This window comes from Oncorhynchus masou, chromosome 14, assembly GCF_036934945.1.
Source record: "Oncorhynchus masou masou isolate Uvic2021 chromosome 14, UVic_Omas_1.1, whole genome shotgun sequence".
NCBI classification, from domain to species: domain Eukaryota; kingdom Metazoa; phylum Chordata; class Actinopteri; order Salmoniformes; family Salmonidae; genus Oncorhynchus; species Oncorhynchus masou.
In genome coordinates this window covers 20,417,119-20,431,785 of record NC_088225.1, presented here as the reverse complement: position 1 = coordinate 20,431,785, position 14,667 = coordinate 20,417,119, and the positions used below count along the sequence as shown (strand labels likewise).

The window sequence follows — 14,667 nt, the reverse complement described above, 5'->3', positions numbered from 1 at the left end:
AGACTATTCCCCTGACAGGGAATGTAATATGGAGTGTAGTTTGAAGAGGATTGTTCTCTTTCGTTGTCTTCCCCCCATGGACAAGGGTTTTGAACAGTTAGCCGAAGCCTGCTGATTAGCTTCTATAAGATATCCTCCGAGACAGGGGATGAGTGTGTGTGTGTGGTGATGTGTGATTTGTGTGTGTGTGTGAGTGTGACTGTGATATTTGAATCTTTTCCTATGTCCCATGTCTAGGTGCTGGTTGCGGGTGGATAACTACTTCATCTGGAGCTTCATTGGCCCTGTTTCTTTTGTTATTATGGTACAGTCATTCATTATGATGCTATTATGACCAACTGTATTACATTCTTTTTCATTCAGGCTTCTTACTTATTTACTTAATCCTCTTAGTTCCTGGAGGAACATAGGGCCTGTACTAAAGACTAACTTCACAAATATTACAACAATTTAAGACCAGAGGGTGTTCTAGGATTCCACTGAATGTGTTGTAGAGGTGTGTAACCTTTGACCTTTGCCCCCCTAGCTGAACCTGGTGTTCCTCATGATCACCGTGCACAAGATGACCCGCAACTCCTCTGCCCTAAAACCTGACTCCAGTCGCCTCGACAACATCAAGTGAGTCCCACTCAGCAGAGGTTAGGGGTCAGTGAAGCCTCCCAGGTCATGTGATTAAGGCATTTCCTGTATCAGTGAGAGATGGGTTGGAAATCTGAAAAAATGAAGGAAAAGCAGAATAATGTTTGTCATATTGTCCAGACTGGTTACATAGTAGATGTAAATCCAGGACACTTAAATTAGTATGATATGTAATGTCTGGTGTGGTTACATAAGACAGAAGGTTACTTAAGGCAAAAACAAAAGTAGGGTGGTTGGTCTGGGTTGATGGGTGGACAAATAACATAAACGTCTAGCAACCCACAGCTTGAGTGTTTGAATCTCATCATGGACAACTTTAGCTAATTAGCAACTTTACAACTAGTTACTACTTTTTAGCTACATTGCAACTACTTAGCATGTTAGCTAACCCTTCCCCTAACCTTATAACCCTTCACCTAACCCTAACCCTTTTAGCTAACCCTAACCTTAACCCTTTTAACTAACCTTAACCTTAACCCTTTAACCTAACTCCTATCCTTAACCATAAATCCTTAACCTTAAATCCTAACCTCAAGAGCCACATAGCTAACGTTAGCAACAACAAATTGGAATGTATAACATATATACGTTTTGAAATAAGGGAGATCCACAAATGAATACATACCATACCGTAACATATCATACTAAATGTAGTATCTCAGATTTATGTACAGTTTAATACAAAATGCTCTGAGACCACGTTGTATTGTAATAACAATGAGTCATTTTCAAAGCAGATATTCCAGATAGTAGGTTCAAAGCCAGTACAGCTGAGATACATGCATCTTAAGGCAAAACACCCATGCTGGGTAGAGGGTTGGCTTCGGTCTGTGTGAGTGGTTTCATTGTGATGCTAAGCTAACATTAACATGCCCTCTCCTCCCCAGGTCATGGGCTATTGGGGCCATCGCCCTGCTCTTCCTGCTTGGTCTGACCTGGTCCTTCGGCCTCCTCTTCATCAACGAGAACACGGTCATCATGGCTTACCTCTTCACCACCTTCAACGCCTTCCAGGGCATGTTCATCTTCATCTTCCACTGCGCTCTGCAGAAAAAGGTAACTCAAACACTCACATATCTAAAAGGGACCTTTTCTATTGAGTAAACTAAGCATAACATTTAAATAGATATGATGGAATATAATTACAGTCTGCAGCCTGATTTATGTTGTTACTTTCCCTTAATAATTCCTGTGAGAAGGAGGTGATTATTTAACCTAATTTTAATTAAACAGGGTAATTATGCACGGTACATCACTAGGTGCACTATTCAGAGCTCTGTCTATTTGAAATGTTCATTTGCTCAAAGCATGTATGTCTTTGCCTGATGAAAAGCTTGAGTCCGTATGTTCAGATTGAAAAATCCATAAATGTATAATTCTTGTGTAATTTATATGTCTAGGCTACATTGAGGTTTGTCTTTAGCTGTTTTAGGCTATCTGGCATTAGCCTTAGGGCCTAACTGTACATGCACCAATAGCCTACATGCCAATCTGAAAATTATTTTGGGAACGGGTAGAAAAGTTAACTTTGACCCACAGAGACAAAAAGAACAATGTCAGAGTTTAATTCAAGAGAAAAGCTCAAAATGGAGAGTTGAAAATAAAGAGAAGGGAGGCCAGAAAAGTTAGAAGTGGTAAAAGAGGATGATAGCAGTGCTGGATATGTTATGTGTGATGGTTGTGAGGCACTATACACATTCAGCAGACACAAGACGAGGACTTCAGATAGTCCTATGGCACGAGAAGGGAACTGTAGCCTACTGTTCAGATGGGTTAAATGGAAACGGGAATCTGGACACTGACTGTAGGTCTATAACCTCTCACATAGTCTTAATATCAGAATATCAGAAATAAGCATTTCTTGTAGTAAAGTGATACCACAAATGTAGGCTATATTTTGATTCTGGGACAGGAGTGGAGAAATATGATTTCTTTCAGCATCTTGAGAGAATGTGAATGTGCAGTTAGATACTGCCTGCAAAGGTGCTCTCTTTATCAACATCATAAAAGCTGATAGTATTTCAACCACATAAAATATGCATCCAGGCCGAACTGAAATCTTAACAGAAACATGTTGGGTCGTTTTCACAGCTTACAACCGGTCAAACTGATGTAATTTGGAAATGTACTTAATTTTTTATGTTATTACATTTTCTCCCCGGTCCCTAAACATCTTTCCTCCACGAAAAAAGCAGAGATGACAGAGAACTTTAGCCTTCCTGTCACGTTCTGACCTTAGTTCTGTTGTTATGTCTTTGTTTTAGTATGGTCAGGGCGTGAGTTGGGTGGGTTGTCTATGTTCTTTTTTCTTTCATTTGGGATTTCTGTGTTTGGCCTGGTATGGTTCTCAATCAGAGGCAGCTGTCAATCGTTGTTCCTGATTGAGAACCAAACTAAGGTAGCCTGGTTTCACTTTTGAGTTGTGGGTGATTGTTTCCTGTTGTAATGTTTGGTTCACATTTCAGGACTGTTTTGGTTTTTCATTTGTATCATTCACTTTGTTATTTTGTATTCTTTAGTGTTCAGTTTAATAAACTAAAATGGACACTTACCACGTTGCACATTGGTCCGATCTCTCCTACTTCTCCTCAGAGGAGGAAAAAGAAACCCGTGACACTACCGATATTAACTAGATTGAAGGATTCATTCTATCAATTTATGATCTTATTCTGGTGAGCAATGGTTTATTTAGTCTTCTAAGGCAACATATAATGACAGAAGAGAAGGTGCATGTATCTAATTATAGACAAGATTACTTTTTATTTTACCTTTATTTAACTAGACAAGTCAGTTAAGAACAAAGTCTTATTTTCAATGATGGCCTAGGAACAGTGGGTTAACTCCCTGTTAAGGGGTAGAACAACAGATTTGTACCTTGATGGTGCAGGGATATGAACTTGCAAACTTTCGGTTACTAGTCCAACGCTCTAACCACTAGGCTACCCTGCCGCCCCGACTAACTAATAGCCTACCAAAATGTCGAAAATTAGAAGCAGAAACATATCTAAATCAGGCAACAACAAAAAGTCTTGCACCCCCTGTCAAAAAATTGTTACGCCATCTTTGACTGTAGCCTACAGCACATTTTCTATATTAGCGGGTCTGGTGCAGATTTTCACTTTATCACATATAGTTGGGTGGTTGAGGATGGGTTATTATTAGCAGTTATGGGCAGGTGCAGGTGAATAAACAGCCGACTCGCGCACCACTAGTGTGTATGTATGCGAGTCTACTGCTTACATGCGTGTGTCTAAGCCATGTTTGCCCTCTCTCTCCATGCAGGTGCATAAGGAGTACAGTAAGTGTCTGCGTCACTCGTACTGCTGCAGCCGTACCTCCACCACCAGCTCCCACGGCTCCCTGAAGAACTCTGCCCTGCGTGCCAACAACCGCTACTACACTGGCAACCAGGCCCGCCACGCTGCCGCACACAGACAGGTCAGTGAACGGACATACACACACGCACACACACCACAAACACATACACACCACACACACACATGTGCACGCATGCATACACGCACAGACTCTAAGGGACTACATAGGTGCACACACAGGCCACATCATGCCATACACAAACCCACAGATTACGGGTACACGCACCAATCTACAAAGTGTAGGCCTGTCACATACCTAATTCTCTTTGACAACACTCTAAACACACACACACCATACACACTTTCTACAGTTGACATACCGGCTATCACACGCTTCACAAATCTAATCAGAAACCTTCATCTCTATTTGGATCTACCATGTTGTTTATCTGCGTGCATTAACTTGTTTATGTTAGTATGCCTACTGCGTGAGCTTATTTACTTCATGTATCTCTGGTGGCATGTATGTGTTTGCTTGATAGTTTTAGACAGATCCATGAAAGCTTGGCAATGTTCCAGCCTCACATAGTTACAAAATCATATCATATTATTTACTCCTGTCTGTCTATCTATCTGTCTGTCTTGTTAATTCCTGTCTGTCTGTCTTGTTAATTCCTGTCTGTCTGTCTTGTTAATTCCTGTCTGTCTGTCTTGTTTTGCTTCACTGTGTGCTTCTCTTCTCCGGCGTTCCAGAGTCGGATCCGCAGGATGTGGAACGACACGGTTCGGAAGCAGACGGAATCTTCCTTCATGGCGGGAGACATCAACAGTACTCCTTCACTCAACCGTGGTGAGACTCCCCACCCCCTTAACCCCCCTCTAACCCCCTGCTGTCCCCCTCTCCAATCACGCACACCTTTATGGCAGGCTCATCAGAACTGACAGACAGACAGGCAGAACGAAGTAGGAGCACCGCTGAGTCTACTGTCAGAGACAGAGAGCGAGGAAGAGGAGCCAGTGTACATTGACACGAGCAATAGCCTAAGCAGCCGGTGGCATACCGTCGTCGTGGCAGCCATCGTCATGGGGATCAGAATTATCTGGGAGGGAGGGAAGAGTTGATGATGACAAAGAGGTAGTCGCTAAATCAACCGTCACTCTTTATGTTAATTTCATCCATTTTGTTTTTAATGAACTGATTAGCGTACGAGCTGGCTGGGGGTAATTAGTCTTATTGAAGAGAGTGACAGGAACAAGTGAGGTAGGGGTGCGAGGAGAGGAGGAGAAAGTAAGAAGAGAGGAAGGGAGGGGAAGGAGATTCGCTTTCCTGGAACTGACATCGGGGAGGAAAAAGTATACACTGAGTATAGCAAACATTAGAAACACCTTCCCAATATCGTGCTGCAAGGTGTTGAAAGCGTTCCACAGGGATGCTGGCCCATGTTGACTCCAATGCTTCCCACCGTTGTGTCAAGTTGGCTGGAGGTCCATTGAGTGGTGGACCAATCTTGAAAAATCCAGCAGCGTTGCAGTTCTTGACACAAACCGGTGCACCTGGCATATGCTACTGTACCCTATACACTATCCATGTCTCAAGGCTTAAAAATCCTTCTTTAACCGGTCTCCTCTCCTTCATCTACACTGATTGAAGTGGATTTAACAAGTGACATCAATACGCTTTCACCTGGATTTACCTGGTCAGTCTGTCATGGAAAAAGCAGGTGTTCTTAATGTTTTGTATACTCAGTTTATAGGGAAAGTGGAAGGAGGATGTGAGGGACAGAGGAAGCTGGGATAAAGAGAGGAGGAGGGATAGGTGAAGGACGGATTGAGGAGGGATAGAGCTAGAGGGAGAAACGCTAAACAAAGGGGCTGCCAAGTGTGAAGTCCTTTCTTTTCCCAAAGCGTTTGAGAAAAGTTTGTCATTGTTGGCAGAAAGCGAAATATGGCCGCGCCATTCGAGAGACAGAGAGAAAGTGAGAAGTAAAGAGGAGAGACGCTATCATGGAGCAATAATTAAATGGGACGAATCTCGGCGAGAGCCCCTGTCTTCGTTGTTATCGCTGGCATCTCTTATCTCTTTGATTTCCCCACTTAACTTCTTTATCAACTTGTTTCTCTTCAGACAATAGTGATCTGTCCAGGAGACAAGCCGTGATGAGGCTTCCTCCTCTCTGAATGAAGCTCTCCAGATTCCCAGTGCCTGCCCTACTTTCTCTCTCCAACACTTAAAAGTTGTTGTTGTTAAATTGTCGACAGAATATTCTTTCCAGGTGTTTCTGGACAGCTAATCCTGAGTAATTTGGTGTGGAGAGAGACAGGGACAAGAGAGCGAGAGAGAGAGAGAGAGAGAGAGGGGATGAAAGAGTGACTGTGTGCGTAAGGTAGAGAGTAGGAGAAAGAATTGGAGAGTGAGTGAATGAGGGAGTTGATGGGTGTACAAACTAACAAAGAAATGAAAGAATGTGAGTGTTTTAGTGTGAAATTCTCTCTGTGAATTTCTGTCTTTCTCATTGTCTCTGTGATGAATGGTTTGGTTGAGACCTGATGGTTGCACTTCGCCTGAGACCACTCTCCGTCATGCTGTCCTATTTTTAATTTCATGGCATTTCTATTCGCCCGCCTGGGGCTGAAGCCATACATGGGCATTATAGAACATTCTCAATGTTCCATTTCTTTGAATTATATTTGTCTAAAGGTGGCATTCGCATTTCACTGTGAAATGAACTGTGTTTCAATGACTGCACTCTCTGACTACGTAATGATATGCATTAGTATTCCCCCTTCGACTACGTTGTAAGATACAGAACAATATTCCAAATGGCAACACTGCCTGCAAACAGCACCTTTCCGCTGGAAATGTATTTTACTCAAAGGTTACAATAGCAAGGTAAACACATTCAGGGGTGTATTGTAAAATACATTACTCTGTAGAACATTACCGTTAATCGATTTGAATAGGAATTTAACATATTTTTGAATAACCTGTCAATGGCCTGTATTACTATGTATAATGTTAATTATGTATTATGTATAATATTCATTATGTATAATATTTGGAGGCATTGTTATGACATTTATACAGTGCCTCTAATTATATTGTCTGTTATATTTTTGTATTATCATATAAAATGTTGTTAATATACCAAAACACACCTAAAAAGATGTTTACGGTAAATTAGATGTTTACGGTAAATTAGATGTTTACGGTAAATTAGATGTTTACGGTAAATTAGATGGTTACGGTAAATTAGATGGTTACGGTAAAGTAGATGTTTACGGTAAAGTAGATGTTTATGGTAAAGTAGATGTTTATGGTGTTTTGTCTCTTTCTCTTAGCCACCATGGGAAACCACCTCCTGACCAACTCAGTGTTACAGACCCGTACCGGCACCTCTCCCTACAACACCCTACTGGCTGAGAGCTTCACTCCCCCTTCTCCTGGGGTCTTCAACTCCACCGGTAAGTAAACCTTAGTGTGTGTGTGTGTGTGTGTGCGTGCGTGCGTGTGTATGTGCGTGTGCTTCTGCAAATTATGCAAATATATTTTCTTATTTTTTGCGTCTAAATATTTTCCTGTCTGTTAGTCTTTTTCTGCCTCATTGTGTGTGGAGGATGGGAAAGGTGTGTGTCTGTTTCACTGGTGGTGAGTGTATGTATCTGTCAGACAGATTCAGCAGTAGAGAGAGAGGAAGCCGTGCCAACTGCCTAGCCATCTGGCCAGGTCTCTAATCCTGCCTTGTTGATATGAAGAAGCAGAAATTGATTAGAAGTAAAGCTTCATCTGTGACCGAAGGAGAAATCTTGGGGACAGCTTCCCTTCTCAGACTCTCCCCAGAGTAAATGTGTCACATAGAGTTGTAATGCTGTGATAATTCACTGAGAACAGCAGCAGACAGCGGTGGCAAGAGTGATTGGGACAGTGGACTCCATTCAGATTCATGTGTCTGAGTTGTTCGGGTTTATGGAGCATTTTGATTGTAAGACTTAGATACTAGAAATACACTGAGTGTACAAAACATTAAGAACTCCTGCTCTTTCCATGACATAGACTGACCAGGTGAATCCAGCTGAAAGCTATGATCCCTTATTGATGTCAGTTGTTAAATCCACTTCAATCAGTGTAGATGAAGGGCAGGAGACAGGTTAAAGAAGGATGTTTAAGCTTGAGACTTGAGACATGGATTGTGTATGTGGACCTTTCAGAGGGTGAATGGGCAAGACAAAAAATGTAAGTGCCTTTGAACCAGGTATGGTAGTAGGTGCCAGGCGCATCTGTTTGGAACTCAATATTAGGAATGTGTCCTTAATGTTTTGTACACTCAGTGTATATACTGTTGAAGTCGGAAGTTTACATACACTTAGGTTGGAGTTACTAAATCTCATTTTTCAACCACTCCACAAATTTCTTGTTAACAAACGAGTTTTAGAAATGTGCATGACACAAGTAATTTTTACAACAATTGTTTACAGACAGATTATTTCACTTGTAATTCACTGTATCACAATTCCAGTGGGTTAGAAGTTTACATACACTAAGTTGACTGTGCCTTTAAACAGCTTGGAAAATTCCAGAAAATGATGTCATGGCTTTAGAAGTTTCTGATTTCATTTGGAGGTATGGATGTATTACAAGGCCTGCCTTTAAACTCAGTGCCTCTTTGCTTGACATCATGGGAAAAGGAAAAGAAATCAGCCAAGACCTCAGAAAATAATTGTAGACCTCCACAAGTCTGGTTCATCCTTGGGAGTAATTTACAAATGCCTGAAGGTACCACGTTCATCTGTACAAACAATAGTACGCAAGTATAAACGCCATGTACGCAATCACAGAACAACAGCAAAGGACCTTATGAAGATGCTGGAAGAAACAGGTACAAAAATATCTATATCAACAGTAAAACAAGTCCTATATTGACATAACCTGAAAGGCCACTCAGCAAGGAAGAAGCCACTGCTCCAAAACCGCCATTAAAAATAGCCAGACTACAGTTTGCAACTGCACATGGGGACGAAGACTGTACTTTTTGGAGAAATGTCCTCTGATCTGATGAAACAAAAATAGAACTGTTTGGCCATAATTCCCATTGTTATGTTTGGAGGAAAAAGGGGGAGGCTTGTAAGCCAAAGATCACCATCCCAACCGTGAAGCACGGGGCTGGCAGCATCATGTTGTGGGGGTGCTTTGCTGCAGGAGGGACTGGTGCACTTCACAAAATAGATGGCAACATGAGATAGGAAAATTATGTGGATATATTGAAGCAACATCTCAAGACATCAGTCAAGAAGTTAAAGCTTGGTCGCAAATGGGTCTTCCAAATGAACAATGACCTCAAGCATACTTCACAAGTTGTGGCAAAATGGCTTAAGGACAACAAAGTCAAGGTATTGGAGTGGCCATCACAAAGCCTGACCTCCACCCTATAGAAAATGTGTGGGCAGACCTGAAAAGTGTGTGCGAGCAAGGAGGCCAACAAACCTGACCCAGTTACACCAGCTCTGTCAGGAGGAATGTGCCAAAATTCACCCAACTTATTGTGGGAAGCTTGTGGAAGGCTACCCGAAACAGTTGACCCAAGTTAAACAATTTAAAGGCAATGCAACCAAATACTAATTGAGTGTATGTTAACTTCTGACCCAATGGGAATGTGATGAAAGAAATAGAACCTGAAATAAATAATTTTCTCTATTATTGTTCTGAGATTTCACATTCTTAAAATAAAGCGGTGATCCTAATTGACCTAATACAGGGAATTTTTACTACGATTAAATGTATTTGGCTAAGGTGTATGTAAACCTCCAACTTCAATTGCAGTATACTAGATAGATCTTCTGGCAGTAGCCCTTAGGTGGTAGTCCTACTTTGTATTCCCTATTTTTACAGTAGAGCTTTCCAGAGTACTCTCATAGTACTGTAGGTCTTAAGTAGAGGCGCTATCCAGAGTACTCTCATAGTACTGTAGGTCTTAAGTAGAGACGCTATCCAGAGTACTCTCATAAAACTATAGGTCTTAAGTTGTAGAGCTATCCAGAGTACTCTCATAATACTGTAGGTGTTAAGTAGAGGCGCTATCCAGAGTACTCTCATAAAACTATAGGTCTTAAGTAGTAGAGCTATCCAGAGTACTCGCTCTGTGCTCCCTCCTCTCTATCTGTGTGCTCCCTGCCTGACTGAGAGGGAGTGTGCCAGTCAGTAGAGAGTTACTATAGTAGCAGCCTGTTGTGTCGTAGTAAAGGCCTGAAATTGTAGACAGCATCTCTGTTTAATATTTTAAACACTCTCTGCACAATGCGTCAGGCAGCCTGACGACCACGGGGTCCGGCTCAGCAGCGGCAGGGACATTTTTAGAACCCGGAGAGGAGAGGAAGTAGGAAGTGTACTTCATTAGAATGTCTAATTAGCCCTTCCACCACCGCCATAGCAACAGCCGACGAGTCTTGATTAAAATCATACCACGCATTAAAAATTAAATCCACACCGAACCGCAGTCTAACGCGGATTTGCTTAGGGAAGCCATGCCTCACCATGCCTCTCATTTCGATGCGATCACCCTGTGATGGCAATTTGGGAGTAAAATCACAACATATTTTGGTGTGTTGAATGCGCGTCGTAGAATAAGCATTACTGCTACTTTATGAGATGGTAGTGCATGCATTATGGATGTACTGAATCACAGGCTCGCAGACAGCAGAATATACCACAGTGGTTTGTGTGTGTGTGGTGGTGTAAATGATGGTGGATTATCATGTCAAAACTACAAGTTGTGTGTTTGTTTATGAGGCCGTTTGTGTGCCTGTGCTTTATCAATGATTTATAGATTTACACTAGATGACTAACAGGAGGCGCTGTTTTGAAGCCACCACTCCTCCATCTTGGCACACCCTCACCGTTGTAAACATTTTGGGGGGAAGCTATGGAAAAGCATTTATTAATGTCTACATTTGTTTTTGTCACGTTTATTATATTATAGAGCTAAACATAAAATAAAAAATATATATCATTTTTGGTTCTGACATTACTGTCCCCACTACAACATCAAAATACTTAAAAATACATGTCAATGTGTCCTTGAAACATTGAATTAACATACTGTATAATTCCATTAAATCCTATGGAGGACTGCTTCTTCTGAAGAATGCCAATATGGCTGACCGGTGGCTTCAAAGCCTCTTACTGGTTCATACATTGACTTGTATATTTGTTTGAGTGGTTTGACTTTTGTTGTGGGTATTATTGACTGATGTGTTCTCTTGTTGGTCTTTATCATAGCAATAAAAGCTATTGATTGTAGAGAGAGGGAGAGCAAAATAGAGTGACAGAGAGAGAGTGATGAAAGAGAGAGAGAGAGGAGGAGTAAAAGTGACTCACTCACCAGTATTTTTCATTCCTTTCTTTGTGGCTTCTCCATGGATCTACAGGAACCTTCCGTGACCCAAGTATGTCCACGTCTATAAGCCTTTATGTTACTATCAGTGTCTATTATAGTGTTTACACAAATATTATATTTTCTCCAAATAATAATGTTTAAGTCCTAATTCTATTTAATAACCCCTATGTGTTGTGTGTGCTGTGTGTTTGTGCAGAGAACATTCTGTGTAAGGCCCGTGATCCATGTGGTATGGACACCCTGCCCCTCAATGGTAACTTCAACAACAGCTACTCCCTCCGCAGCGTGGGGCCGGTGGGCGGTGGCGGGGGCAGCTGTGACTTCCTGGGCGGGGGCATGGGGTGTGCAGACACCCCCCCTCCCCTCCTCAACCCCCGCGGGACTGAAACCCTGGGCGGGGACGGAATGCGGCGCAACCTGTCTGACGCAGCTGCCTTCGAGAAGATGATCATCTCTGAGCTGGTGCACAACAACCTGCGTGGGGCAGGAGCTGGGGGCGGGGATAGGGTCTGTGGTAGTCTGGCGAGGGGCCTTCCTCACAGCGGAGTAGGCCGAGGCACAGGAGTAGCTGTGCCAGAGCCGAGCATCAGCCTGGACGACGACGAGGACTTCCTGTCCAGAGAAGGCGGGCGCCAGAGGACGCCGCAGGACGTGGAGCTGCTCTACAAAGCCCTGGAGGAGCCGCTGCTGTTGCAGAGAGCCCAGTCTGTCCTTTACCAGTCTGACCCCGAGGAGTCAGAGAGCTACACGGCCGACCTCACAGAGAGCCTGGGCCACAGCGGCCACAGTGGGCACAGCGCCGGAGGCCAGGGGTCTGGGGGACAGGGCCCTGACTCTCCCGCCAGGGACTCCCTGTATACCAGCATCACCAACCTGCGAGACTCGCCCTACCCGGACAGTAGCCCCGAGCCCCTGGAGGTGGTGCCCCGCTCGGCCCAGCCCCCTGAGGAGCTCTATTACAGCTCTGGGAGGCCCGCCCTGGGGTCTCGAGGAGCACCCATGCAGACCTTCTACCAGGCCCCGCCCCCCAGGAGGCCCAGTAGGGAGGGGGAGGGGCACCTCAGCCAGGAGCCCACCCACAGCGAGGGAGACGGACAGATGCAGCTGGTCACCAGCCTGTGACTGGAACCGCGAGGATGCGGACGGGGACCAAGATGATGAGGATGAGGAGGAAGGCTGGCTGGTTGCCTCCTCAGAACCCGCCTCTCTCTCTTTCTCTCGCTCCTCTCCACTTCCTGCTTGATTGGTTGCCTTTTTTTCCCTCTTTATTTGTATTGAAAGATGAGCGAGCAAATGTACATTTAAGGAGAGTTTAGCTGTCTCCACGGCAACAGTCTTATCCTAGAGAACCTCCGCTGTCTGGTGGAGATGAGTGATGGCTGAGTTGTTCTTCTCTGGAACATTCACCCGCACTCTCCTTCTCTCTCTTCAACATCCCCCTTTCTCTTGGCACGCAGCAGACAGATGCCAAGTCCAGCACTCTGAATGTACCAATCCAACAAACCCCTTATACCTTACTCCTACAGAGCTACAGATATTTCTCAACTTAACTTTGTTCAAAGTCCATTTTATTTAATTTTACTGAATTTCTACAAACATTCCTCTCGAGAAATTGGTCTCATTTTCTAGTTCTCTTTTCTCTTTCCCTTTTTCATGTTCCATCTCTCTTTTTGTTCACTCATCATTTGCTCGGCGTAGTTAGCTGTGGAGACAGGGGATATACTGTAGTAGCCTATTATACCATAGGAAAAAAATCTCTGAAAGCTACTTCAGTGTTGCCAAAAATACATTTTCCCAGCCAGAACAGAAACTGGAGCATTCGCACACACACAGACATACACACACTCACTCACTCACTCACAGAAGTGCTTGTTTCTGAACATCAGACACAACCCTCCATCTGAGTAAAAAGAAGCCAGAACAATTGTTCAGACAAGGCAGTTGGAGCTGCTGTCTAAGAGTAGTTGCCTTTATTTTATCTTGAACTGACTCGTATGTACAGAACTAGAGGAGAGACTGAGGACGTAGGAAGTACACCACAGGACAGGAAGGCTGTTTGAGGGGTCAAGGGTCAGGGGTCAAGAGGTAGATCTTTACGACTCGAGAAACGGACAAGGACTTTTTTGGGGGTGGATTTTTTGTTATTTTCTTCAGACATTTGAAAAGTAAAAGACTGCTTTACTAACTTTGAAGAAGAATATGTTATCTTGGTGACTTTCTGTTGCATCACCGGGAGGGTTATTAAGGGACAGATTGTGCTCCCTTTAAGAATGGATGCCCTCTTCAATGGATGTGTCCACGTCACCTATGTGTGGTTGTGACAGAATGGACTCTAAATGTTGGAACCACTTCAGCCGTTACGCAAGTCTAACTCTGTACATATGAACCACACAAACTACAGTACTTACTCTACTCCTACCGTGTAAATAGAGAAACCAGATGAAGAAAAGCAACAAAAAAGTAAGAAATACTAAAAACTGACATCTTGTACTGCAACAAAACAACAAAAGAAAAAAAGAAAATGTTTTGGAGTTTGTGATCTGAATGATGCACTCTATCTCTCTGCCCATCATTCTTTATCTTGCTCTCTCACTGTCGTTCTCTTGAGTCATAACTAGTGCTGTGCCATTCAGTGAAAATCTCTCGAACAGAAAAACAGAGAGAGAGAAAGAGTGTGATGGGTGGTAGATTTTGCATACAAATAAAAACGTTTAAAAAAAAAAGTCCTGGCACAATTTTATGTAATATAATCCATTACATGTTGTTAATGTTTGACCTTTGACATTCCCAGACAGGAAGTGCTGTGTGGGCGGGGGAGGGGGGATAGATGTCATAATAACATGTCATACTGTGCCTCATCACGGGCGTTCCAATGAATTGTGGTACAAGGGCAGCAGCCATAATGTGATTTTGGTCAGTAATGTATTGTTTGAAAGGTTATATCCTAGATACAACTAAATGATATCATTTTAATATGATGGGTTTTAGCATGTCAGATAACATTTGTTTTCTATCAAACGTCTTTCTTTTTGCTGTTTCTAACAGATAGTTTCAGCATTATTCCAGAGCCTAATGTGTGAGAGAGAGCGTGTGTGCGAGTTTGTGTGTATGCGTACCTGTGCAGGAGAGTGTGTGTGTACCTGTAGGTGTGTGATATGCTCAAGCATATGTACCATATTCGTGGGAATTTTGTAAGTGTGTAGATTCAAAAAGCTATTTTTGTTGGGTGAATTGAATGCACATCAGAGGAAGGGGACAGTAATTCTATATCTAGGAGAAAGCCTTTTATTCTATTAGCTTCCATCTCAAAGACAAGGGTAGCC

The 14,667-nt window shown here is 43.0% G+C and overlaps 1 protein-coding gene across 2 annotated transcripts in view; it reads left to right on the top strand.

The window, feature by feature from the left end:
* LOC135554496 (adhesion G protein-coupled receptor L1-like) overlaps nucleotides 1-14,154 on the top strand; it is a 248,867-nt gene extending 234,713 nt beyond the window's left edge. For both annotated transcript variants that reach the window (XM_064986831.1, XM_064986830.1), the window contains 8 exons: nucleotides 238-304; nucleotides 527-618; nucleotides 1,527-1,695; nucleotides 3,922-4,077; nucleotides 4,710-4,806; nucleotides 7,296-7,418; nucleotides 11,376-11,393; nucleotides 11,541-14,154. In XM_064986831.1, the coding sequence (XP_064842903.1) occupies nucleotides 238-304; nucleotides 527-618; nucleotides 1,527-1,695; nucleotides 3,922-4,077; nucleotides 4,710-4,806; nucleotides 7,296-7,418; nucleotides 11,376-11,393; nucleotides 11,541-12,466 (1,648 nt within the window). In that variant the 3' untranslated portion in view covers nucleotides 12,467-14,154. The remainder of the gene's footprint in view (nucleotides 1-237; nucleotides 305-526; nucleotides 619-1,526; nucleotides 1,696-3,921; nucleotides 4,078-4,709; nucleotides 4,807-7,295; nucleotides 7,419-11,375; nucleotides 11,394-11,540) is intronic.
* The last annotated feature ends 513 nt before the right edge of the window (nucleotides 14,155-14,667 follow it).